The sequence below is a fragment of the Temnothorax nylanderi genome, unplaced genomic scaffold (genome assembly GCF_030848795.1).
Source record: "Temnothorax nylanderi isolate EJ_2023f unplaced genomic scaffold, tnyl_v1.0 TNYL_tig0017_pilon, whole genome shotgun sequence".
NCBI lineage: Eukaryota > Metazoa > Arthropoda > Insecta > Hymenoptera > Formicidae > Temnothorax > Temnothorax nylanderi.
Genome location: NW_027249079.1, coordinates 1191747 through 1217942, shown reverse-complemented (window position 1 = coordinate 1217942; position 26196 = coordinate 1191747). Strand labels below are relative to the sequence as shown.

General features: G+C 42.7%; 1 protein-coding gene across 5 annotated transcripts in view; it reads right to left on the bottom strand.

Moving 5' to 3' along the window:
* The window catches only part of Rhogap100f (Rho GTPase activating protein at 100F), a 67389-nt gene that overhangs the window by 31799 nt on the left and 9394 nt on the right, over positions 1-26196 (bottom strand). For all 5 annotated transcript variants that reach the window (XM_071699082.1, XM_071699083.1, XM_071699086.1 and 2 more), the window contains exon 3: positions 24807-25050. In XM_071699082.1, the coding sequence (XP_071555183.1) occupies positions 24807-25025 (219 nt within the window). In that variant the 5' untranslated portion in view covers positions 25026-25050. The remainder of the gene's footprint in view (positions 1-24806; positions 25051-26196) is intronic.

Genomic DNA, 26196 nt, shown 5'->3' with positions numbered 1-26196 from the left:
AGACCATATGAAAGGTCTTGATGATATGAAAGGACTGGCGATTTCTGCTTTTAACCCCTCGTAATATGCATCGAATTTCACACTGCTGCAATACTTGCTATAATTTAATAACGGTGCGTCCTACTTTCGCGAGATAAATTTGGTTTCAAGCAAAACTTTTTAATTACGAATGCAATGCTCATGCCCACGAGAATATATGAAAATTTTATGCTACTTTTAAATTTTAATGAAGATTGAACTAAATTTTATATTATCAAAAAAAAATTTGCACAGCTAGAAACTAATAAAATGCGTTCTTCAATCGTCATTTTCAATTTGAAGAGGAGGATCTGACAGTTAGATAGAATTCCAGTGAAGGGAATAGAGAGATTGGGGAAGCTAATAAATAAAATAGATACGTAACAACTCGCCATCGAGATTCGGTGCGCATTGCAGTGGTAACTTCGCGAGGAAGCTAGAAGGAAATAGCGTACATAAATCGCGTCGTCGCGGAGTACGCGTCTCCTTTCCTACCCTCCTGAAAATTCCCCGGAAGAAATCTCGCGGTTGCTCGCGGGGCGAAGGTCGGGACGAAAGGTCGTCGATACGCCACTGCTCGTAGTAGTACGCGAGCATCAGTAGTAAAGCGTATAGTAGTAAGTAGTAACGACGTGTACGCAGGCGTACGCACGTTCGGTATCAGCGGTCGACTGGCGAGGGGGATGAGGAACGATTTGAGGGTGAAAGGGGAGAAAAGGGACGAGGAACGAATGCGGGAAGCGAGCGAGAAAGAGAGACGGGGGAGGAGACGGGGGTGAACGAGAGAACATCGGAATGGGGGAAAGAGAGGACCCGCGGGATACACGGCAGAGGGAGGGAGCGACGAACGGCGAGGGAGGGTGGATGAAGGACTCCGCTACCCCTCCTGGATCCCGCGATACGATAACCGTTCAATGCGCCTGCGTTTCGCGGTCCCGAAATGAGCGGGTTTGGAAGTGAATTCGCGTGTGCGCTCGCGCGTCCCCGCCGGCTTGACCGCACACACATTGCTATCTCCCGCGGCTTTACGCGCGTGTGTCCTCCCCCGGCCAGATCGATGTGAGCTGGTGTGAGTTTTATGTGTCTGTGTCTGGGAGACGCGCCCGCGAAAGGTGTATGCACCCTTCGTTCGTAACCCCGACGCGGATGATAGTCTTCGCGATCGCTGTCTTTCGCGAAATCGCGTCTCATTTTTCTTCGACGGTTGCCTCGGTACACGGACTGAATAATTTGATGGGATCAATAAGTCACGTTTCGTGGTAAGAATACCGCGATCCTATCGATTGTAAATCGTAATGAGCTGGTGATCGATTTCCGTCGAAAATGACGGAACATACGGAATTCCAATAAAGGAAAGATATATTCTTTATTACTACTTGAAAGTGATTTTTGAGCAGATTGCGCATGCGCATATACGCATAATTATATTTTAAATGAATAATTAATTAACGGCGTGATAAAATTGTCCCCTGCACCGATAAAAGATTTGGCATAAGTAATATTTTATGGAGATTAGTCTTTATCATTAAAATACTTGTCGTTTATAATCAACTTTCCCAATTAGCGATTAGGGGAATCCAAGATTAGTCGCAACAATTTCAGGGAAATTTATATCTCAATCCAATTAGATCTTATAGGAGAGGCATGATATTTGTTACGCGATTATTCAACTATACTGCTTCCCGTCGACATATACAACCACTAAGGGTTCCAATTATCGCCGGTGTTACAATTGTTCCTGGTTACAATTGACCCCCGCAAACGGTCCTATTGACTTATCCAGCCGTCCGGCTCGACTGCACGATAACCAAGACTTCAATCACGATTAAGTTAACCGGGGTTGCAATCGAGCTCACCATCGGCTGTAGCTTCCGTGTAGCATCGGGGGTACGTGACTTAAATGTGTCAGGTGGCGAACGTTTCAGCGGGGCGGAGTGCTCGCGTGATTCAAGGGGGCAAAAAGCGTCGGCGCCGCCATAAATTGCAACAACGTGCTCGTGGTGCGGGCACAGCTTGTGCGGGACCGTAACAAATGTAAATTGCAGTACGTACCGGTTTCAAAGATCGTGAAGGAGTTCCGAAAGACGCCGATAGACTCGATCGATAAAAAGTACACGATGGATCGGTGCAATGAAGGGACTTTATCTCCCCTCGCAAATATACAGGTGCATTTTGCATGCTCCGTTTATTTCTTGCCTCTAAAGTATCACGGTAAACGCATAAAAATAGCTATTGCTTATTTTATTTATATCACGTTGAGTTTATCAAATTTTTACCAATCAGTGGCTCCGATAAAAAATAACTTCCTAAGATTTTCAGTTATAATTGCAATATTTTTTTTTTATAAAGCGCATGCGGTTGTGTTCTTTACCTTCTGTGTAAATGATAGAGCGGCTCGTTTGTTCGTGCAATTGTTTATTTTCCACAATTTAATTAAATGGCCTGGTTAATCCGCGACACGAATGCAACGCGGACGGAAATCGACGTGACGGTTATCGCGGCTAGTCGCATTAAAACTGACGAGCGATCGACCGGTTTTTATGCATCTCGCCTTGGCGCGATGTGCGCGTTATTGCGTCGCGATGGCTTTATAGCGGCCGAAAGGGAATTTAAATGGAAATAGAAACGCGCATTGTTTTACGCGGACTCCAATAAAACAACGTGACATCGTGCGGGGTGCGGTGATATAGGTCATTAGGCGGCAAAATGAAAGTACGTTAACGTGTTTCCCGTAAATGGCATCGATGCGCTAGAAATCGATAAGTATGCAAATGCAGGAGTTGCGCTATTTGAGGCTAATAGTTAAACCGTATATTTATCGAGTGTAAATATCGAATGGATATTACGAGAATTCTGTGCCAAATATAACTCTTCCGAAGAACATTCACATATTCTCGAGAATATCCATTATTTCTCAGCGAGAGAGAGAGAAAGAGAGAGAGAGAGAGAGAGAGAGAGAGAGAGAGAGAGAGAGAGTGCGCATCTGTTTTTTAATCGCATTATAAGACACCATGTAGTGTCAAATAGAGATTTGCGTCGCATTGCGAGTTGATATCTCAAATAATCAATCGTTTCAATTAAAGAGAGAATTAACGTAAGTTTTCATACGGATTTACATAAAATCGTGGTCCCGTAAAATCGATTTCCATAATCGGACGGTTATTTTTCGGGGAGAGCCTTCAGAAGCCGCTCCGTCAAACTAATTTCCGCCGTGGTTATATTTGCCGTGTCCCATATGTGCACAGGAATCGGTGATATCGGTGTGTGCACGTGTGTATGTGTGTGTGTGCGTGCGCGGTGGTACGAATATTGCGCTCCAACGCAACCGCACGACATCATATATGTCGTAATATTCGACTCGTACACACGAGAGAGATATGTTTCACCGTTGCCGCACGTATGCAAGTTCCCAGAGTGAGCCTCGCACATCGTAGAGAGTCACACACCGCCCGCAACCTGCAAATATTCTCGCGCTCCTTCTTACGTTATTCTATCTGCGAGCGTGTACGGTCTCTCACGTTCCCATGTGCAAAATGTAACGACGTGCGTAGCGATGTGCGGAGAATTTTACACATTCGAGGTGTAACGAGTGCGGCTCTCCCGTCACGTGCAACAGGAACTTTTTATTTATATGCGCCGTTGGAATATTAAACACGTGCTAATGCACGGTACCAGTAATAGTATGTAGCGCCCATACGTGTATAAAAGATGGCTCAAATTCGTGCCCATGCAGTGTGTAAAATAAGAGAGAGAAAACGAGAGAAAGGTTTCTCCATCAATTTTTACATTTTTCTTAAAAAATATATCGGAAGTACTGATAATAAATCGAGAAATGTGAGCTTTGCAAACTAAGAGAGATTAGTTAATAAATTATAAATTGTTCTCTGTTAATTTGCCTTGTTTATCAGCGAAAAAACGTATTTTTACTTGGATTTTATTCAGTTCGACGCTTATCAAAATATATTAAAAAATGAAACATCAGGAAATATATGGCACAAATTTTTGAATATCTTCTACGTACGTTCTCAGCGATGCTCTATATGCACGCTACAGCACTTTCTCATATGTCTGCCTGTACTTTCCGTTGGGTCGATGCACGGTGGTATAGTACTGTTTATTAATGGCAACATTACCCCCATCTTACCGCCGTAATATCTTTCTATTATTCATACGTGCATATAAATGCACGTATTTTTGTAAGTTTGAGCGAAAAATGTATGAAAAAATAATCAACCACCGCGAATGAAAAAAGTAGTACGATTGACCCAGTTTGCTAAAAAATTAACCAGAAGCTTTTTATTTTATCGGATTAGCGTGACTTTCCAAAATTAGCGTTTCGCTTTTATTGCAACTATATATAATGAAATGGAATATATGTATTACTTTGCTTATTTTATAAAGTAATTACTACCTAGAAAAAGTTACCACACAGAATTAACCGGTAACCACAAATATCTAAAAACAAACGTAAAGTTATCAGAAGCCTCATTTTAGAAAATCTACAATTTGCAAGAATTCTTCAGAGAATCCTATTTATAATTTTATATGTGCCGTGTAAATCCTACGCATATATGTTCTTATTCAGAATTTGCTTTCAAGTGCGTTTTCTGTATGTAAATTTATGGACAGAATTCCGTTGTGTGATCTCTCGTGTGTTGTAAGCCATCCAAAATGGCTTTAAAGCGCGTCCCAGTCTCTCCTTCCAGACGTCTTTCGGACTTTAGTAGACTTTTAGTTGTTCAGCTCTATTCCAACTACCCACACGCGCACAAATAGACATTTGACGACACACGGAAGAGTTTAGAAATGGAGAGGGAGAAAGTTGTTAGATAATGCTAATTGCGCGATGCCATTAGGGATGCTATTAATGAACGGAGCTGTACGCGAGTTATGCTCCAGTATGAAGCCGGTGGATGGCGGCGCGGCGCGGCGGTACTTATGCGGGCGCGCGCGGAGAGTGGACGACGTTCTCGGGATCGACGACGACTCCAAGGAGAGAAGCAGGGGCGGCGGGACGGCACCTGGCCGCTCGAACTTTTGTAATTAGCAAAGTAAATTGCCGGTAACCTCCCGATCCCGCGCGCGTGCGATACGACTCTCGCGATACGATGTTTCATAATTTAATAACGCGCCCGGTCGAGTTTGCGAATCGTCGCCCGTCTCGGCGACACAACTTTGCCAAATGCGTCGGGGCCATAATTGAGGAGGAAAAAAAAACTTGCTCTTTACTGTTCTCTCCCTCTCTCTTTCTCGATATAACGAGATTCTTTTCTCCGCGATACGCGATACACGATTATTTGCGCGACGAATCGCCGTCGCAAACGAGAATCTTCGTCTTGGGATTCTCGAGAAACGGAAAACCGCGACTCATCGATTCCGCTGTTTACCCCCCCCCCTCCGATTGCCGTATTCTTGAGAACGTCGTTAGCCATAAATATCCTCCGGCGGGAACATCGTTTTCCATTGAAGAGCTTCTCCTTCATTTCCTTTTTATTTTTTTTTTCCTCCTATATTCATGCGCGAAATAAAATTTACGAAGTAAGCGGACGCGCTTCTATATGCAGACGCATCTGTGCTATAAATAGAAATCTGCAAGTCTAGAGTATCTTGTAGGATAAATTTCGAGAGGCTTGAAATTAACGTTAAAAAAAACTAATTTGCCATCTTGTATTTCAACAAAACTGCGGAGTGAAATATACCCTAAATCTTACGTAACCGTGCCTGCGTTCCGTTTCATGAATTTCTAATCCGGCCGTGAAATATGAACGAAGGACCGCGGGGAAACTCTCTCCCTCACCTCTCGCGTGGGTTAAACCATAGTTTCCCAGTTAGCCGCAGCATGGATCCTAAATCCGTCTAACGATGTCGCTTGTTTGGATTTTACCGCGTACAGTTTATGAAGTATGTAGGGGGATCGATCGATCGTATCGGCGCGTTCATGTACAGCGTTCGTCTTTTCACAATCTCGGAACGCACTCGAATGCCGGCATACTGATAAAAGAGATAGATAGATAGATAGATAGAGAACGAGAGAGAGAGAGAGAGAGAGAGAGAGAGAGAGAGAGAGAGAGAGAGAGAGAGAGAGAGAGAGAGAGAGAGAGAGAGACTGGAGAAAAAAGAGAGAGAAAAAGCTTTGAATGAGCTTTGCGCAAACTGAGAGGTACGAGAGGAGTCCGGGGGAAAACGGCGAAATCGAGTCGGTCACTCGGAAGACATCGCCCGTAGAAATCGAATAACGCTCTCTCTTCGGGGCTTTATCCGTGGAAGCGAAGAGAGAAACGCGCGGCTTATATTGGGCGCGCCCGGGCCACTCGAAGCGCAAAGTACACGTATAATCGTATTGAAAGGCAAATATGCGAGTATCCATCCTATCCTAGTCCGACGCTCGTTACAGATCGCTTTATTCTATAATACTTCGAGAGGCGCGGCCAGAGACACGGCCGAAGAATTGAAATTCAAAGGGCGCCGGCGAAAGCTTTCCGTTATAAAGGGATCCAATAAAAGGGAAATATTCAAATTTGAGTAGTACGTCTTTTCTCATATTTATAGAACAGCCGAAGAACGTCGAACGGAGATTCTTCCGTGCTCTTCTGGTGTCGAGAAACCAGCGCGATAAACTGTAGTTTTAGAAATGCTCCAGACTCAAATACTAACTCCAAATTTGATAACATTATCCGAAAAGACAGAAAAAAATTGCATCTTTCACTTGCGATCCCTCATTTGACAAAAAATATCGCTCACTTCGGTGAACAAAAAAAAGTACGATATATTAAATTCGATCAATTTTACGTACCAATGATTTTACGACGTTCTTTAAGAACGACAGATTGCTCCTATTTGTAAATGAAACTGTCGGGGGCCGACAAAAATATACAAACACGGCATATCGGCCTTCTATACGGATCGATTTATTCTACTTCGAGCGGCAAAGAGATTTATTTGATGGGCTAGACGCCATAGAAGCGCGCGTCGATCAAAGCAATGTTTCCATTGTAAAGGCAGGTAATTTAAATAAAAAGTGAAAATATTAAAATTCATAAAACACGCATATTTTTATCCGGGATGCTCTCTCCCGTCCATGCGCATCCCGCATGACGATCGAGAGAGTATCAACGTGTGTAACGTAATTCATAGACTGTCGAGTTTATTTTGCGCGATGAGAGAGCATGCCGCATTTGAATACTATTTTAAAAATCTAATTTTTAGAAATGAAAATTGAGCATTTGTATTTCAAACCGTTCTGATAAGGTCAATAACTTTTTAAAGGGTAATATATTAGTGATTTAAAAGTTTTATTTTAAACCTCGCGGAAAATAACGAAAAACTATACACTCTATAGTACTCGCCGGAAAATTCTACCCCTATTTTATATGATTCTAATACAAATTCGGTCAATAGTTTTCAAGTTAATAACGTTTTTTTTTTTAATTTTTCTAATTCTTACGGGTGGTGTATGTTGGAACGTTTTTAACTTAAAAACTATTGGACCGAATTTGTATTAAAACCATATAAAATAGGGGTAGAATTTTCCGGGGAGTGCTATAGAGTGTATAGTTTTTCGTTATCTATTTTCTGGAAACTGATTTTTTTAATTTTTTTACCCGTAAGAATTAGAAAAATTAAAAAAATTGGTTTCCAGAAAATCGGTAACGAAAAACTACACACTCTATAGCACTCCCCGGAAAATTCTACCCCTATTTCATATACTTGTGGTAAAAATTCGGTCCAATAGTTTTCAAGTTAAAAACGGCCAAACATACACCACCCGTAAGAATTTTATATAATAGTATAGATTTAAAAGTTTTATTTTAAACCTCGCGTTCTAAAAGAAACTAGAGTGCAATGAAAATGTTTTATCTCAATAATGTGCCAATTTGCATGTGTGCATGCGATTTGAAAATACTCTCGTATAGTCGAATAATTATTTGGATACGTAACTTCATTAAACTGTTTGGATAATGCTCGTACGATTGTGTCGTGCGTAATGAGTAATTATTATTCAATCGACTAATGTAATCACACATTTAAAAATTATTGTTTAAACAGCCATTTTATTTGAAATAAACGACGGTACTAAATTAATCGTGAGTATATACTATTTCGCAGCCTCCGCAGCCATGATGTTCGCGTATCGCGTATTTTTCGAATCAGTCCATTCGGGCCGCGAAGAACAAATATTTCGAGATGCAATATGGAGAGAAGCGAAATGTCGATCAAGATTGTGCAATCGGAGCAACGGAAATTCAAGACGCGGATACTCCTCTCCTTTGCGTTTTATAAATTATGCATTCGGTATCGACGCTCCTTGTCGATCAACTTCTTTTCTCTGCGCTACCTTAGTATAACCCGTAGTATACCTTGTGATCGAAGAACCGCGTATACGGTAGACGCATTTTCCGCCGAAAAGCAAATTTTCGAGAAGCGTTTAGAGAATTCTACGAAAGCTTGTATCGTTTACACGAACTGCGTAAAGAACTTTTAAACTAATCCACATTAGAAAATCCAAATTTTTTGATCAATTTTATCGAGTTTATTCTGCGTTGCTAATAAGTGTACATGAATTCACGACATTACGGCACACGGCAGCCTGGAAGAAAGAAACATAAAAACAAATTTGATGTGTCCGCGATTCGGGTCCCAGTAAATGACGTATCTGATCTTTTCCGAACGATATCACCCGCGATTGCGAGGTCTCGCAATAACAAATGGGAAAGCCTGGCGCTGACAGGTAGGAAAATGCAGGTCAGGCGCGAGTATCCTTGTAAAATCATGGTGGCATAATAACGATTTCGCGCGGCGACTACACTCCACGCGAGGAAACGCCGCACCCTCCCGTCGCGTCGTTTCCATCAACCACTTTCTCGCATCTGTCTCCCTTAAAAAGATTGTCCTCTCGATCTCCCTATGTAAATAATGCAAAACATTACGAACAGCGTCGACACCGGTAGACTGAAATATGCGACGAGGTATTTCGCTTCCGAGCTCCATGAATTCTCCACAGGGTATGAAAATATCCATTATTAATATATATATATAGTATATTTTTACCGAACAAAAGTTATTGCGTGTTATCGCTTCTGTGAGATACGTATTAATAACGTACATTTCGTATAAATACGTATTTCAATATTTAAATCGGGATATTATATTAATGCGTATATTATTATTTGTTGCGTGCAACGTGTGCGTGCAAACACGTATTTTTGATGCACACAGCTATGTATTTTGTTGATCCACATCCTATTGGAAATTCTCTGTCGCGGATTATAAATCGTACAAAGGGATTCACTGCGAAATCTCGTAGCACACACGTCAGCGTTTGGTGAATAATCTATATATTGCAGAAATTCGATCTTTCTGCAACGTAATCTCAGAATGCCGACAACGTGAGACTTTCAGAATAAAGAATTCTCGAAATTTTAGTTTGTTGAATTGCTAAACGCATTCGGATTCTTAATTACATGGGCGGAAACTCGCGAATCTCCATTTCTTCAAGTGTTAAAGTTTCTGTATCTCGGACTATACGTCTTCAAATGTTCCATTCAGTTCTCGTTGATCTTTGTACATTTTCCCCACGCGTTTATCTTACCCTTACATAACGTAGCCGGTTCATAACTAATGTAAAATGAACTCTCGAAATGCCTTGGCTAAAGGTTATAGACTGTTGCCGGAGGATCGATTGACGGTTCCCAAAGTCGATAGCCCGGCTACACGTACACTTGGCATTCGCGCGACTGTCTGTGTTAAATGTCAAACATGTCCGGAACTTCCGGCCAATCTGTACGTCGTAATTGTTGTCGTTATATCGCACGTCCCGTTTTGGAAGCGCGGGTCTCATCAGGGATCATAATTAGCGCGGCCGTAGCCGCGCAATCTGGTAAATTGGGCAAAATAAATCGGTAAATTAACGCAAGTTGATAATATTTTTGTTTATGCGGTCATGAGTTAGCATAACGCAAGTAAATCGTGATAATCAGGCTAACGGCCACGCAATGCAGCGGCGAATTAGCAACAATTTCCCGCTTCGATGATGATTATTTCTGCATTCATGCATACGTAATCCACGCACACGCGATAGAAATCGCGCAATTTTTTGGCAACAATAAAATTTGACATAATTTAGCCTCTCGTGTCTCAAACGGTACTCGAAATCGTCCCAATTATGCGACGTAAATCGAGCGAGTTTTACATCAACTCGATCAATCATCATCAATCATCGTAATTAGTCATAATTAGCTTGTATGAAGCAGCATAATTATAATCCATAATTAATACGTATACTGATTATAATATTGTACGTTATTCGAGATGAATAAACGATACGTCTCGTTTATGATGTATCATCGCGGCGATACGACGCAGCGGCGACGACATTAATGAAATAACTGGAGAGCGTAATTTATTTAAATATATATATATATACATATATGCCGTGATCGAATAGCACGTAGGCACGCTATGAAAATGACCAACATGAAAGAGGGGATAGAGAGAGAGAGAGAGAGAGAAAGGGGGGGGAAGCGCCTGTAAAAGTCGCGACGGCAATTATCGAATAATGTAATAAATTAAACCGCCTGCACAAAATTCCTGCGAAACGCCGTGCGTCCGATGATTTACGAGCAATTCTATGGAGAATTCAGGGGCACACGCGAGGTTCGTTCTTCTCATATTATCAATTGACCCGATTGCTATCACCAATATTCCCGATGGAGTCCTTCGCGGTATAGCTACTAGATTGAATTATAGCTAACGATTTTATCCAAATCACATCGCGCATTATCGCATGAATCTGATTCATAGAAGCGCGCAATAACGCAATAAGCGATAATTAATTTGCTCGTACGCTTCTCGATTTGATTTACATTCTTATATGAAGTTCTCCCAGTCTGTTAGTTTCACAGATCCAAATTTACCAAAAATAGAAGGATAGAAAGAAATCGATCTACGAATTTCCGATGATATCAAAAAATAATGGAAGTCTTCGAGGAAATCGTGGCGTCCAGCTGTCTCCCTCGATAACCGAGTCTGATGCTTTTCGATGACTATAAATCGATGTTACTGGAGACATATAAGTCGCAACATGTTGTCGAATAAGGATCGATCATTCGTCGCGAACGGGCAATTCCTCGGTTTTCTCACCGATGGATCCTTTCGTACATTCTCGCGGAAGAGCTACGAAGGTGCGAGTCACGGAAGGGAAAACTAAAGCAGAGGTACAGACTAGAAGCATCGTAACGATCCACCTGCTCCAGTTCCGGCGTGCCAGGGGCAGTGCGCGGGGGAAAATTGCGGCCCGTCTCTCTGAAAATCAAAGGGACGCACTCCCTTCCGTCCGACGTTACTTCGTCTCGCGCCTACCCCCCCTTTCCATTTTTTTCCGCCTGTCAGGATGATGTCCACGTTTTAATCCGCGGATGCCATTCTCGTCGAGAGAAGAGGTATTTCGGTCGGGACGAGCGAGCGGAGGAACAGAATTTTCCGCCAGCCGATCCTCGCGCCGCTATTATTTTTTATTCCGAAATCACGCTCGTTGAGATATCAATTAAATACGATACGTTCTAGAATCCTCGATTCTCTATTGCGAGAGAGCAGATTTTCGGGCGTATCCGCGATTGACTTTTCGCCAAGAATAACTCCCTTAACCGTTTGTTTAAGCGCGCCATCGAAATTAACGGGCTGAATCCGGTTGAGAGTAACGAGAACATAAGGGTATACATTTGTATCGCAGGATGGGTATCGCGAAACAAGCTGCGGGTCCTTCGCGTTAAGAAGAGATAAAAACCAGATAATGGCGGTAAAAAGGAAAGAAATAAATCGGGGAAGGCGGATCCGGCGATGTGCATTTTTCCCACCTCGGTTACCCTCAAAGAGAGCCGCGTTTACGGTACCTTAACGGTATCCTCTCTGTACATATATATGTACCCGTGGGGTACATAATCGCGCGCGCCTCTCTATCTCACCGTTCGCTTTCTCGAGTATCTCTTTCCCTCCCTGCCTCCCCCTATCTCTCTCCTCTGTTCTTCACCCGTTTGTCATCCCCTTCACTTTTATTCCCAGCGCTCCTCTCTTCGTTCGAACCCCGACAGGCAGGGCGACAATTAGTCCTCAATTATGAAACCTCCCTCGGCGCGGTAACGCGTGACCCGGAAAGAAAGGGTGGCCTAAGGGAGAGACAGAGAGAGAGAGAGAGAGAGAGATAGAGAGAGAGAGAGAGAGAGAGAGCCGCTTAAGGATGTGTCGCACGCGCGTGTGCAACCGATCGAATGCATGCACTTTTCGATGTGGTGCGGCTAATGGAGGGTCGTCGACGTTAGGTGCCTGTCGTCCCAAGCGTATCGAGCGGCCGATTCTTCTTCGACTTTCTTCATCGGTGAATAGTTAATGATGAATCGATTGTTCCCTCCAACTTCGGATTGAACCAAGTATCCTTTGAATAAAGGAAAATGCGGAGGACCTACATAATTCTTTCAATTCTTCGTAATCAATTTTCCCTCCGCGTTCTTGTTTTTTTTACGAATATATATTTCCTTACTTCGCCTTATTTGCCGTTCAACCCGATTGAGATTTCAGAACGATACGGCACCTACCTGACGACCTCGCGAAACAATCTGTTACATCGACGACTGGCGTGATTCCAATTCTGAATTATTACGCGCGAATTTGACATGCACGGGAGCGCGGCCTCGTCGGGGGTCCGTCGCGGCGGGGTTACCTGTATTACACCTGCGTTCAGGCACGCGTGTAATGTCGAGCAAGAATGCGAACAAGCGAGCACGATCGTGCTTGCGCGGCTACGTCGCATTGTTGCGGCAGGAAACTTTAATCCGACCGCCGCGCAGCTGCGACGCGTTGCATCGCTTCGGCCGGAGAGGCCCTAGAATGTATCTCGGATAATATAATGGCATACAGGCAGTGAGAGGCGCACAAAGACGAGAAAGGGAGAGAGAGAGAGAGAGAGAATGGCAAACTGGGGCAGAGAGAGAGAGAGAGAGAGAGGATATTCGATGACTCACTTAAAGAGATGCACTACCTTGGAAGCTCGGAAATCAAGACGTGAAATTCTGGAAAAAGCATGTAAATTGAAGAATTCACTGTTCTCACGAACGAAGATCCCCCATTTTACGCGTTTCAAAGTAGGTGAAATTAAAGAGAGTGCCAAGAGACGAGACGCCGCGAGCGGGGACGATGAAAAAGAGATAATAACGGTGGCGTTGTAAGGCGGGATTAATAGGCCACTCATTTGGCGAGTTACATCGTCGCCTCGTGCTGAACCTCGTGGAGTATCACTTGCCACGCGATTAATCGCGCAAGTGCGCGAACATAACTCACTCGGGGATGATTCTATCCATATATGTATATATACACACAGCTAGATATTTGCGACTAATTCCGTTGCACGCGTTATAAATAATTCTGATAATTGCACGCTTAATCGCGGAATGCTGGCGCGGGGGTGATTGCCGGTTAATATCGTATTAACACGTCGGGCGGCCCCGACGGTCATAATCGTCACGCCATTTCGTTATATCTTGGACGAAATCGCGTTAACGTCACGGCGCGTATAATAAAGGACTGTAATTAGCATGAAAAAAAATTTGATAACGGTCATACAATTACAGCGTACAAGGAGAAAACCGTGAATGTTAAATTAACAATATTTTTACGCATTCTATCAATTTACGTTAAGAGAAAGAGCAAATATTTATTCGCACGCTGGCTGACTCTGACGAGTACAATATTTGTAAAACGCAGCCAAATATCACGGCGGGTATCGAGTATTTAATATCGACGATTACAACTCGCTCGTTATTTTCATGATATTTCCAGGCAATTCCGGCGTAAACGCCGTGCATGGGATTGATCGAGAGACCAAAGGCAGATGGCGAGGGATAATTAAATATTGATTTTGCATTAGAGCGTGCTAAGATAGAACGACCATTCATTAACGTGTTGTAACGAGTGCCGTCGCTCATTGGTCGATCCATTAAAATCAAAGACCGGCTAGGGCCTCCTGGCATATTACGCGACCGTTCCCTCTGTTCGCCCTTTTCTTCATCTCCCTTTGAGGTCGGCCGATTGTTCCACCTAGACGGTGATCTGTCGCGATCACGTCGCCGGCAACAAACTTTCCTCCGGAATAAGAAAGGACCAGACACTCCGCTCTCATTAAGTCTTTGTGACTCCAATTGATTTGACAGAATTATTACACGTATATCTCGACGACACGATCTAAAATTGTTAAAGTTTGAAAAAAATACATTTCGCGTTTGCGCTTCCTGCTCGATCGTTATTATTTCAATCTGCGACAGAACCGCAATAAACACTTATTTATCGCTTGTTCGTTTATTCGTACAAAAATATACGGAACAAAAATATAAAAATGCAATATTACTTTATAAGATGGGTTAGAAGTCCGTGAAAGAATTAGCGATTAACATGACATGAAAGATATTGCGATCGGGATATTCGAGACATATATTTTTTTTATACATTCTATTTATACATTCTGCTTATATATACATTCTATAACTCAATTCGAAGATTTTTTCTTGTTAATAAATATAGCCAAGAGAAACATTTATATTTCGTTAATATTTTTAGAGACTTGAACTGAGAGAAATCGAGTGTTTTGCCCTTTACAACTATATACTTTCTGTTAAGTTGTTGATCTTTCTATTTATGTAACTGCTAGGTATAGATTCATAGAATGTCGTATATACATATAACAGGTATATTCTTTTTCTTTACTATTGCTTTGTACTATTTCTAGATCACTTAGGAGTGATGTAGACTGATTATTTCCAATTAGACTCCTCCCTGTAGATGATTACAAGAATCGAGTTATCGAATTTACCTAGATGAAAGAGTTTGAGTGTATTAACCGTTTACTCGCGCCGTAACGACTGCTATTGTAACTGGTTTCGGCGAAAGAAGTCTGCGCGCTTTTACACCGTCCTTCCGAGAACTTGTGCAAAGTCGTTGATTTTGTAGGGCACTGCACTTTGTTCTCGGAAGGGTATTTCAATATTTACGCGCTCACGGAGCGCGTAGTCGCGAGATAGATAGCCTTACGGATAAACGAACAAGGGATAAGTGAATAGATAAGTGTTTATTGCGGCTCTGCCGCAGATTGAAATAATAATGATCGAGCAGTAAAAGCGCGAACGTGAAATGCGTGCGGTTAGTAATAATAGTCAAAGGAAGGAAGAGTTCGCGAATCACGCGATCAAATATTCAAGGACTTTAAATTGGACGTAATCTGTGCGAAATCGGCCGGAAAGAGGGATTCCTCGCGATTATATTCGCATTCGCTGGATGTAATACAGGCATTGCGCTCGCTTTTCACGTCTCCCGCCGATGTTTCTGCAGAAATCCGGAGAATTCTAGGCGTAACAAATATTCTCGAGACGAAGGAGGAGTAAAGAAATTACATCTCCGGGTTGAATATTTATCCGTGTAGAATCTCAACAGATTTTTTTGCCGTTATTATTACATCGCGATTATTTATTTTATATTTATAAAATTTAATCAATTTTCTTTGAGAATAGACGCAAGACAGTCACCTGCTTTTTTAAAGCTAATTTCTACGACTAATTTATACGAATAAAAAACTCACACACGAATACTCACAACCGAAATTACATAAAAATGAAAACCTATAATTTAATTGAGGTTCAAATTTAAATATGTTGTACCATTCTTAAGTTGTTTTTTCGAACGGATTATTTAATATTAGTGAAATGAATACGCGACTATGCGTATGCGTGTGCGTGTGCGCGTGTGTGTGTGTTTTAATTATCTATAATTTTAAAGATTTCTAAAAAAAACCGAATAATTGACGTTTATTATTCATTGGATTGTTAAATTATGCAAAACCACTGAAGTGACACGTAGCTATCACAAAAATATGTAATATATAATTTATAGAGATCGCTTACATAAAACTGTCATCTGCGTGACGCAAAATAGTACAAATTTGCATTTTCCATCTTCTCTAATAATCAATAATCTATGAACGTTAATATATGTACATATGTAATGTATATATATAATATATATATATACAGACACACATCACGATCAAGCTATAAAGTTACATCGATTTTTCCAGTTTCTTTTTTAATTAACGAGCTGTGCATTAACGAAGAGGACCGTGAGATTAAAGTTTGAATGATCATGCGCAGCTCCGCGCGAAAGTTTTATCCACGGACGGGAATGCGCGCGCCGGATTCATGCGTAATTAAACTTCGCGTAAGCTCGCGTACATTGACGCGAACGTACAATCGCGAATGCGTTCTCTCTCTCTCTCTCTCTCTCTCTCTCTCTCTCTCTCTCTCTCTCTCTCTCTCTCTCTCTCTCTCTCTCTCTCTCTCTCTCTCTCTCTCTCTCTCTCTCTCTTTCTCTCTTCCCTCCCCCCCGTCGGCCCCCCATTCCTCTCCTCCCTCTCTTATCGAGCATTCGATTTACGTCAGCCCGAATTCGGGTCACGCTGAATGATTTATTCGATCCAGTAGGTCGCACCTATATTTGCAAAATGCCGTTTGTACTACGAGCGCACTTCGAAAGCGTATTTCCGAACGAAACGTCCGAGAATTTCGGAATTTTACGCCGGCGAAACCGTCGCTCTCGCGCGCTTACGCGATCGATAGCCGGCTAATCCCGGATCGACGAAACGTTTTCGTTTTCCATCCGCGAAGCGGAGCTCTCACGACCGGATTATTAACGCTCGAAAGTTAACGACGTGTACGTGTACGAGAAGTTAAACTAATAATTAATCGGTGTATAATTAACGAGATAGAGTCTCTCTCCGCCGGCAGAGGTGCAACAGGGGAAGTCTTATGAACTTTTGAGAGAGTATAAAAAGACAACATTAAGCTTCATTAAATAATATGTCGCGGCGCAATTTATCATCGAGGATACTTTCGCAATTATTTATGGATATTAAAGTCACGACCCCCGCTTGCCTTCCACTCGCAATCGGGACACTTTTCTCCCGAAAAGTGGTAACGTTCGCAGCATTGCGGAATAACAGCGGCGCGATTTTGACGCGGAATAATCGTTTCCGCGGAAGTCGAGGAGGGAAGAGAAAGGGCGAGATACAATTACAATTCAAATTAGCCTCTTGTAACAACGAATCATGCCGCTTCTGTGACACCCGTTATGCATGAGCGGTTCGCCGCGTCGTCCTTGCCGAAACATCCGGTTTGCGTGCACGTAGAGAGGACTCGATTGCATGTAATGTACTCCCCTTCTCCCTCTATCTTTCTCTCTTTCTCTCCATAGGGGGGAACGATTTTCGCAGAAGCATGCGAAATATCCGGCCGGCTGTGCCGACACGCGTGATACGCGGAAGGAGCGTAAAGCCGAGTTCCGGAAACTTATACAACCGTCCCCTCCGCCTATCTCGCTTATGGTAATATCGAATCGGAAGTTACTTTTTACGATGCGCCGGACCCTTTCCTTGGCACGCCGTCAAGCAGGATGCACACACAAAGGGAACCGTACCCGATATCCGTCGGTTTCAGGCAAGATCTATTTTATCGTGCTTCATTTAGCGCGCGGCGCCAAATTTCGTCGGGACCGCAAACAAGGTCGGCTAACAGCGGAAACGAGTTGTACAAGGGAGAAGTCGGGTAAAAGTGGATGGCGCGACAAAACAGAAGATACTACAGTTACTTACTTGGAAAGTAAATAATACTGTGAAAGATCCATGAACTGTTTTCCTCGGAAAAACATGCCTTGCACGGAGGAAGACTGAAAATGCTATTTTACTAAGTTGCTTTAACTTTTAATTAATAACGTAGAAAAACTCAATGTAATTGATGAATAAAGGTCTCCTAGATCTTTTATTCACTTTTCAGATCTTTCTTGAATGATTTTTAGGCAAAATCTATATTTATATTTTTATATCTCTAATAATTCAATTATATTTTTTTTGTTAATAATTTCAGTTATAAGGTACATTAATATCTAAAGGCTCTTTAATCATTTATATCTCAGAGAGATCGTTGGTATTTCGAATTTTTATTTAAAAATTTGAAAAACTGAGCAAAGAATAGATTCTGAGAATTATTAAACGTGAAGAAAAGTTTGTGAAGAAAATGAAACGCATAACGTTTCTTCACGCTGGATTTGACAGTCGCGTAATCGCAAGTCGAAAGTACACATCTAGCTTCCGATTTGATTCGTTGTCTTTATGCGTCGGACGAGTCGAGCGTTCGAGTATCGGACACCAATAATCGGGACGTGGTGGCCGGGACGGAATTCGTGTTGACGAATGAGAACTTTTTCGATTTCCGAGGATTTCCCACGTCATGAGGATTGAGGCTGCTATATACGCGGGCGACCGTGCCTCGAGCCGGCGCATTCTACTTTCTAAACGACGTCGTTTATTATTTTAATGATGTCATTAGTGGAATTTAAGTTAAAGTTGTCAACTTGCCCCCTCGTCCGGTCGGCACGGTGTAAGTCTCGCCAAGCCGCGTCGGCGCGCTGGTTGACACATCGCCGGTGTAATTTTATCTGGGCATTTCTCGTGAAAAATATAAGTTCATTATGCAACGCTACTTTTGTTTGTTTTTTTTAAATTGATATTTTTTGCGTTATTCAAGAATGTATTAGCGACGATGGAGGAGCGGAACGTACGAGGGAAATTGCGGCATTTGTTTTCAGCGAGAGAAAGAGTTTCGCTACTTACGTGATCGTCTTTTTCTTTAATAACGATTCGCAACAACTGCGAATTATTAAATCGATTTCTTCCACCCGATGAGAGCGGCGATAAGAGTGATTTAGGAGCGCGAAACAGAATCGGTGATAATAAACGACCGCTGATTACGCAACGTCTCGAAGATAACGGTAATTACACGGTCGGCTGGATTTAAGCGTTTCGCAGCTAAATTAGCCGTGATACTTGTTACTAAAAATTCACACAAACGGGTATCTTTTGTTTAGTACATCTCTATGAAATATGTAGAAATGGTATTGTTGAAAAAAAAAATCGATATTTTCACGTGAAATTATAATGTAATAGAAATTATAAGGAAAAAAGGAAGAGGGACGTGATAGAATTCATAAATTTAACAAAAAACTCACAAACTTAACAAAATAAAGCTTTTATTTATTTATATACATAAATAAATAGCGTATTCTTTTTCAATTTATTATATTATATTATAAATTTGTTTTAAACTTACGTGTTCTATTTGCTTTTTTTTTTTTAATAAACTATTGCTCTACCTATTTATAAAATAAAGGTATAACATATTACAATGAAACAGATTAGAACATATAATAGAAAACGCAATACACAAAAAAGTAAAGAGAATATAAAACATGTATTTCATAAGTAAGAATTACGATAGTCTAGCTAGACAGTCGAGAACACAGACGCATCATCGATAATCTGTTAAAAATCACCGTAGCAGTCAGGGAAAGAAAGATGTCTTTTTTCACTGCGTCCTCGGGGTATTTAACAAAAGAGCGTAGCAACGGCGACGCAAAGGGCAGCGTGCGACGCCCGACGTCGCCGTTTCTTTCGCGACGCGTCTCGACCATCCTCCTCTCTCGCATCCCTTGAACTTGCACGATGCAAAGTTCGCTTTCAAAAGACACGCTAGCGATCCCTCGCCGGCTTCCACGGCTATAGGCGTCAGTGGAAACTGGAAAGCGACGGGGGCGTATGCCAAGGGCCGTGATATTTCACGATAATCCGAGCTCGGGCATCCCCGAGTACACCCTCGTGCCTTCTACTCGCGTATTTAAACGAGTACCACCCTGTGACAGATAGAAGTGTAGAATTCTGGAAAATTTGTCTTAGTAGTCCGATTATTATTTTTCTTCTTTAGAATAAACTTCAGGGAAATGCTTGTCTTTTCTTTTGAGAAATTGAAAAATTGTTTCAGAGAAAATAACATCGTCAAGGAGCAACGTTTCATATTTTGTCATTTTTCTTTCGACCTTATTTTTCTATAATATTATATTAATTTTCACAAAATTTTACTGAATAGATTACGAAGTAAAAAAGAGATTATCTCGTCCTTACTCATACAGCGAATTTCTGGTGGATCGTTATATTAAACAATAAGAACGAGGGATGAGGCGATAAAACAAAAGGAGGATCTCTTAGGATCGAGTGCCTTTCGAAGCGAAGGTAAAATTGAATTTTATGAGGCAACTTATTGAACGACGACCGTACTCGAATATACATACGTACGCCAAACACATACATCATATAGAGAATATCGCATTGTGAGCTCGCAATGTAATAAGTTCCTTCTGATCGACCGGTTCGATGAAAAATATCGCGTTAATGAAGGACTTAAAATATCAAGTGTCATGGGAGGAGTCTTTCTATCTTTTTATTCGTGCAGACTTATTATTAAGACCTACGTAGTTTGCCATAGGTCGCTTTTATTTTTCGCGACACCCCTCGTCGCATTAAGCGCGTTAAAATATAGGTACGTCCCACATTAGCCATATACTAAACTTGAAAAATAAATTTTTTAGGAAGCAAAAAATTAAAAATTTTGTTATAAAATAGAAACTGATATGCAAAGGCAGGAACTTATCGCGAGAGAGGGTTTACCTGTACTAGGGTTTTCCTAAATAGTTAAGAAATAGAGTAATCGTCGCAGAACTATTGTGAAATATTATCCTATAGAAATGAGGAAAGGTAAAGGCTACCAACGCCAATGGTAAGGGGCACGAGAACAAATTATGCAGATTATGTCAGCTTCTTCGATGCAAATTTAGAGTCAATCTCTCCTCGACGAGACGCGCCGCTCAGCGATGCATTTTGACGTGCCAATCCCTTTCCCTCCCCCCTCTGACCCCCTCCTCCCCCCACGAAACGACTATAATCCGCACGCGCGTACGTGTTTTAATTGCGTTCGGCAATCACGTCGCATGTACGTGTATATAAATAAATTCCCCTCCTCCTCCCGTCCCCCGGCCTCTACGCTATTTTCGCCGACTTTCCGGCCGCGCTAACCGAAAACGCGGTCGACCGTGCCCCTAACCCTCCTTTCCCCCCAACAGAACGGAGCGCGGGGCCCGGATAGAAAATGTATGCGCGTTTATTTCGTCCGGGCTCCGGGCGCCGATAGAAAGCAAAATAATGGCAACCTGCCGGATATTTGCGGGCGCAACTGTGACAAATATATCAGATAAAGCCCCCCCCTCCCCCTCCCCCCGCACCGCCGCCGCCTTCACCCCCGTCCAACGTCCTGCGCGCCGTTCCGTCCCATCCCGTCCCATCCCGTCCCGGCGCCGTGCCGCGTTCCGTATCTCTCTATATTGATTTACCGCGAACTGATACTCCGCCGGTATCATATTTTTGATTCCCGCGAGCGCGTACCCCGCGATGATATCAATTCGAGGATGCCGGCACGCCGCCGCGCCGGCCATCGACGAGAGCTCTCTACGCGACTTTCATTGCGAGTAAGAGTTCCCCCCCCCCCCCCCGGAGGGGTTAAAACTCTTGGACGCACTCTCGCGTCGCGTATCGATTCGTGACTCGGTATTTCGGGTAGTTTAATATCGAGGTTTTTGCGTTACAAGTATAGTAGCTACACGTACGATATCACTGAGAGATCATCCGATGTGCAGTCGGCGCATACAAAAGTATGGTGTATAGTCCCAGGGTTCAACTGCTTTGCAAGAATGCAGATATTTCTATACGTGACTCCTGCAAAAGCTTTGCATTCTCCGACGAATTTTTTTCCGGGAGAATGTCAGATTCCGTAGTACGCGATCACAAAATCGCGATTCAAATGCTTGCTAAATTGCAAAATAACGAACGTTTTTATAAACACGGAGAAATTCCCTGGAATATTAACGACCTGAACTTTTCGCTAAGCATTATAGATCCATGTGTATATTCCTAGACCTAAGCAGCAAACGATTAATGTCACAAATAGCTGCATTATTTTAAACAGTCGGTATTTATATCTACGTGTTCTGAGACACAATAATCCAACGGCGCGCACGGTTAATCAGGTTGTCCACAAATCAAGTAAATTTTTAATTAGCGCAAGATTAATAGTTGCTTGGCATGGCGTTGCAGAGACTGTCACAATGCATACATTTCGAAATATGACACTATATTCACAATTGAACTTTCGAACTAACCCTCGACATATCGGAAAACGTTAGCCTCTTTCAAGCCGATTGATAGAACATATCGTTCTCCCCTATTAAATCATCGCGCACTCGCCTCTCGTTCCTCGCAGCTTCCACGGCAGATGCGCGTGCTGTGCAATGATTGCCGTATATAATTGTTAAATTTTAATGCAGTTTATTCGGAAATAAACCCGCGTGATTCAATTAAATTATTAAATTCTCGTTACGCCGGCTCGTGTCGGGCCATTGCGAAATGGTGCATTATAATTACGGAACAATCACGAATGATATATGCAAATGCTTTCGCGTTCATATAACTAACTACTATAGGGACTATAAAAGAGTGATCCGCCTTTTAAATACTAATATCAGACATTTTAAAAAAAGGGAAAAATGAATTGTTGCAGAAAAAAGAATCAGAGCCTGAGCTTTTAAAAATTTTTGGATGGACGAAATCTATAAACTCTTGACGTTAATTCCGCGACTTTATAACGCTATATGATAATGCGATATCGTGCATATGATGCGACGTATTTTGTGAAGTTTACATGGCGCGACCGTGTGATAAATCCAGGTGCAACGCTATCCTCGGAACGTCCGCCGGTATCAGGTCTGCGGATACACGTGGCGACCTGCGGTAGCGAGTTGCGCACGTGAAAGCGCGTGACATTAACCCGATTAATCTCTACTCGCCGATGTGGACCGTTCGACGCGTCCCGTGCGATGTAAATCGAGCGCGGTGGCACTCTCGATCGCGAGAAGCGAGCGACGAGAGGGCACGACCTATCTTAGATAAATCAGGCGTGTTTCCGGGCGTCGCACTAAATCGTGATAGGAGCGCGATCGATACATTAACAACAATACTTTCTTCTAACGGCACATTTCTCGGATAATTTTATTTTAGATCGTCGCGTCGTCCTCGTTCTTTTCGTTATCGAAGCGAGATCCATCGGAAACTCCGAGCTTCAACATATTTCACAGAGTAGCGATGTTAATTTTAAAAACGATATCTCATACTCCTCAAATAATTCCGTGGAAAGAGAGAATTGATTTTTGTGTGTTAAATCGCAGCGTAATATTTTTTTTAGTGTTAACGCGATGTATTTTGCTTCAAGTTCGGGGGTATAGATCTTGTGAAAGGGAAAATCGCGTGGCCGACCGATGAAAACCCACCGGGCGATTTATCGAGACAAATTGAATGGACGGCAATGCGAAGCCGGCGTTCGACAGCGGTGTGCTCGAACGACTTCGGCATCGTGCTTCCGGCGTCACCGTTTCTCAATTCGCGGTATACAGCGATGAGGAGATGGGACGATGGGTTCGAAAGCGACTTCGGTTAACATCCTCGCTCCCGGCGCCCCATCGCGTGTATATAAATATACTTTTTCTTCATTTCTAATACTGCATCAGAATATCCGACCTTTTAAAAATGGTAACAGAAGACGTAAGTTTAGTTCGAGAGAGGAGAGAAGATAATCTCTCCCTCATGATGGTACAGTCATTTATATTTCACGATTATAAATAAATATAAAGCCCTTAGAAAACTTTAATGTTACAATTCGAAGCGTACGTTAAATATTATTAAATACTTAAAAGCAAACCTAGCGACTATATACTATTGTTATTTTTATTATTCTTATTCTAAATGAAAGTGGCGCGCGTTACGTGTCATTGAATTTTATTACTTACTTAAAATCTGTTAAAACTAGTTCCTCGCCAAAATTAAGCTTTCCGCGCGGAGCGCGGAAGATCTAATATCGAGAAGTAAAACTTTCGACGGATTTAACTTCGGGAGTAGATAAAATTTCGCTCTTTACAGACGATTCCGAGTTATTTTAACGGAAACTTGATTTAACGCTTGAATAGTATCAATTACATATATTTGACGTCGAGATTCAAGAGTCGCAAGCTTTCCCAACGGGTATAAACTTACAGAAAGTAGAACGCGGCGAATGACGGGGGCGCCCTGCGTAGAATGTAAAATTAAATGTGTGCTCATACGAATAACTTCTGCATCGTGGGCAGCGCGCAATATTACATCGGATAAAAGTTGCGATATGAATGAACGCGTGATGGACATGCTGGACGATTCACGTTCGCCCTTTAACGTGAAATGTGATTCAGGCATGACACGAACGTCGGGATCCTCGCGCGGGAATCAAGGATAGAAACGCACGAGGGACATTTCCACGATGCGTGGTGTACGCGTGTACGCGGGCGATCTCAAAGGTCTCCTTTTTTTAAAACCACTGCAAGACTTCAATGTATGATATTTAACGTAATGATGACGCGGGGGCGAACCCAGTTCGATCACTGGAAATGGACTCTGGCACATTCTGATTTGGCTCGAATCCATCGTAAGATTTATCGGTAAGATCTAAGCTCGCTCTTGCACACACACACATACACATACACACAAAGTTGCTAGCTAACTTGTCCTGTCGATATTTTCGCTGAATCGACTTGGAAAATCTCTGAGACATCTCTAAGCGGTCTATGATATTCGATTACGACTCTCTCGGGGAGAGGGAGAGAGATTCTCCCGCAGAGAGATTCGGTTGTGACCCTCGGGGAGTTCCCGAGGGGTACCACTGGCCGTTTATCGTGACCGGTGGCGCGCGGTCTGCCGTACGTCTGCGTGTGTCAGTCGTGCGTTCTATTGCACTTACTTTCCTGCGGCCGCAGCAGAGCATGGCTGCTGCGCTGCAGCTGCGGCGAGCCGTCGACGAGAGTTGAGGCTGATGACAGACGTAGCTGAGTCGTGCGCCCCCTTCCCGCTGCAGCTGCACCACGCGCACCTGCAGCTGCCCTTGCTCCCGCTCCCGCTGTCCTTGACCGACACCGACTCGACCACCGTACTTGATGCGCACGTGTTTTCGCCACTGCATGAGTTCGGTGCGTCATGCCCTCTTCCTGAAATCACGACAATAAGTCGAGAATATCGTAAAATATGCCGTTCCTTCGAAAGATCTTTCTTTCTTTTTTTTTTTTTTAAGAAAGGAAGAAAATCAGTAAAGTTCTCTTCTCTACCTTATCTTGAAAGTAAAAAATAAATTTTATAATATGTACATATATTTTTTTTAGAACGGTAACCGTTGCGCAAATTATGCAGCAAGTAGAGAGAAAGTATTAGCGGAGGGCGCGGGGAAGTATGTAAAGTAATGGTGGAATTATGAATTCGGATAGTTTAGTGGCGCGAATATTCCGTATAATTGCCCGCGTATCGAATATGTAAACGACGTTCTTAGGCGCGGTTAATTTACGGCGACGTTAATATACGGTTAATATTGAGGCGCGCGCTCGTATTTTATCCACGGACGAATCATAAACTTGTAATGGATCTCCGTAATAATCCCCACGTGTCGCTCTTCTCATTTTCCTGTTCGCCTCCCCCTCCCCCTCCGTCCTTTGCCGCAAAACTGTTTCCTCCGTCGCGTCTCATTAACCCATTTTCCCTCTCGTTCTCCGATTCGCGGTTATCTTAATTTAACGGCCGGCCTGTATCCGCGCGCGATCGATTACCGATTCGCGCATATGCAGATGATTCCCCCCGCGTCCGCTCATCCCCTTCCTCTTCCTCCGCAGATCGGCGACAGTTATATAAATCCACGAGAACGTGTGTACTCTCTCTTTCTCTCCCGCTTTCTCTCATTCTTCCCCTCCCCCCCTCTCCCTTGTTCCCGTTCTACATTTCTATTATATCGTCCTCCGGCCACGCGAAATATGTCTCTCATCTTTTTTTTTCCTCCCAGGAATAATCGTGACACGTGATGTCGGCATTAATAATTATAATCGAATACGCGCCCCGAGATGCATCGATGTCGCGATTTCGCTCGATAAAACGACGAGCCTCGCCCGATCGCGTCGTTCTGAATTTGCCACATCAGTCAGTACCCTCTAATTTGACTTCGCTGCAATTTGTCAAAATTCGTTGAAAACTTTATCTTAACCTTGATTATTTAAAAGAAACGAATACGCCGCACAGAACCATTTCACTTGAAATTCTGAGACCGCAAAAGAAATTTATAGAATAAACGTCAAGCGTTATGGATAGAGAGT